Here is a 1,996-nt window from a genome sequence, read left to right on the forward strand (position 1 = left end):
TCTAAAAAGTCCCGGGACGGTTGGATATTTCCACAGGTAAAATATTTTTCCAAAAATTGAAGGTCATTCCTTAAACAAATTTCAATGATGAATTCAATGGTGATCTTAATTTTGACCTTGAAATTGACCTTTATGGCTTTTTGAAAGTCAAATTTTTTTAATGGAAACCCTCTTTTTTACATCTGCAATCGTTGGAGCGGAAAATTCGACGTTCAGGTACTTACCCGAAGTCATAGGTAAATTGAAATGTTCAAGGTCACTTAGAGGTTATTTGAAATTAACCAAGTTTTCCAAGAGGTCAGTGTTCTCGTGAGAGTTCTGTTCCTCCCCGAAGAGTTATAGAGGCCTTTACCGTTTTTCGATATCAAAGTCAATACCTCAGGCGATACCATAAGTCCTATACCGTTTTTCCATACGAATATTACAAATCGAAACTAAATTTACGTATTACGAGTACATACTTACTATCTTTCGCTAAAAGATTATTATGGCGCAAGCTAAACTTTCGGAACGAGAGAGGTTATCTATATTATTGATGCATGGTTGGGGAGATCGAGTTCGATCTTATGATCAAGTTCGTTTGCTTTTTAATCACACTTTTCGTAATGGAGAAAGGTTAAATCCTGTCTCAAAAGCAACAATTGAAAGAACTGTAAGGCGCTTTATGAATCATGGATCTATCAAGGACCTTCTGAGAACTAGTCGGCTAAAATCTGTAGGATCTGAGGAGATGCAGATGGACATAGTCCAAGCATTTGTTGAAAACCCACACCTTAGGTTATGTCGAGCTAGTGATGCGTGTGACGTTGCTCCTGAGACAGTGCGAAATATTTTAAAAAGCATTAATTTCCATCCTTACAAAGTTCATCTGGTACAAGAGCTCCTTGAAGACGATCTTGATCGTCGGGTTTAAGTTTGTGGAATTATGATGGACAGAACTGATAGAGATCCTCTTTTCTTCTGTAATACAGTATTATCAGATGAATCTACTTTCACTTTAAAAGATGAAGTTAACAGGAAAAATTGTAGATATTGGTCCGACACAAATCCTGATTGGATGGTGGAGAGTCACACACAATATCCACAAAAGATTAATGTTTGGGCCGGTATCTTGAATGATACATTGATGGGGCCTTTCTTCGTCGATGATAATCTCAATGCCCGTGCATATGAAGAGCTTCTCAGAAAGCAAATTGTACCAAGAATAAGGGATATTACAGGCGATAATTTTCAAAATATTTGGTTCCAGCAGGACGGAGCAGCGGCTCATTACGGTAGGGAGGTTCGAGCATATTTGGATACTCAGTTCCCTCAAAGGTGAATTGGAAGAAGGGGTGAAATCGAGTGGCCTGCTAGATCTCCTGATCTGACGCATGTCGCCTATTTTCTTTGGGGTTATTTAAAGAGCAAAGTATACTCAATGCAACCGCATAGCTTTTTGTCAAGAAGCTCAAGGTTTTCAGTTCGAACATCTTCACTGAAGCGTGAGGGGCAAGGGGACTCACCCTAATCGAGCAGTCTGAAACGTGAGAGGCAAGGGGACTCACGCTAATCAAGCACCCCAAAGGTAACAGAATTTACTACTTAGAAAAAAACCTTGAAAAAACCTTGAAGATCATCACCAAGATCAATGCAGAGCTCACCAATGAATTTCTCGTTAAAATTTACTTCAGGAATTGCACTGACCACTTGGAAAACTTTGTTAATTTGAAGTAACCTCTAACTGACCTTGAATGTTGCAACTGACCTATGACTTGGGTACATACCTGTACGTCGAATTTTCTGCTCTATCGATTGCAGATGTAAAAAAGGGGGTTTCCACTTAAAAAAACAAAGTTGACTTTCAAAAAGCCATGTAGGTAAACTTCAAAGTCAAAATGAAGGTCACCATTGAATTCCTCGTTGAAATTTACTTCAGGAATGACCTTCACTTTTTTGAAAAATATTTTACCTAAGGAAATATCCAACCTTCCCGGGACTTTTTAGACACCCTGTG

General features: G+C 38.7%; 1 protein-coding gene across 1 annotated transcript in view; it reads left to right on the plus strand.

The window, feature by feature from the left end:
- LOC117173507 (cytoplasmic dynein 2 heavy chain 1) overlaps positions 1-1,996 on the plus strand; it is a 43,646-nt gene that overhangs the window by 28,134 nt on the left and 13,516 nt on the right. The window contains 1 exon segment of the mRNA XM_033362128.1: positions 1,852-1,871. Coding sequence (XP_033218019.1) covers positions 1,852-1,871 — 20 coding nt within the window.

Source organism: Belonocnema kinseyi, chromosome 5 (genome assembly GCF_010883055.1).
Source record: "Belonocnema kinseyi isolate 2016_QV_RU_SX_M_011 chromosome 5, B_treatae_v1, whole genome shotgun sequence".
Lineage (NCBI taxonomy): Eukaryota > Metazoa > Arthropoda > Insecta > Hymenoptera > Cynipidae > Belonocnema > Belonocnema kinseyi.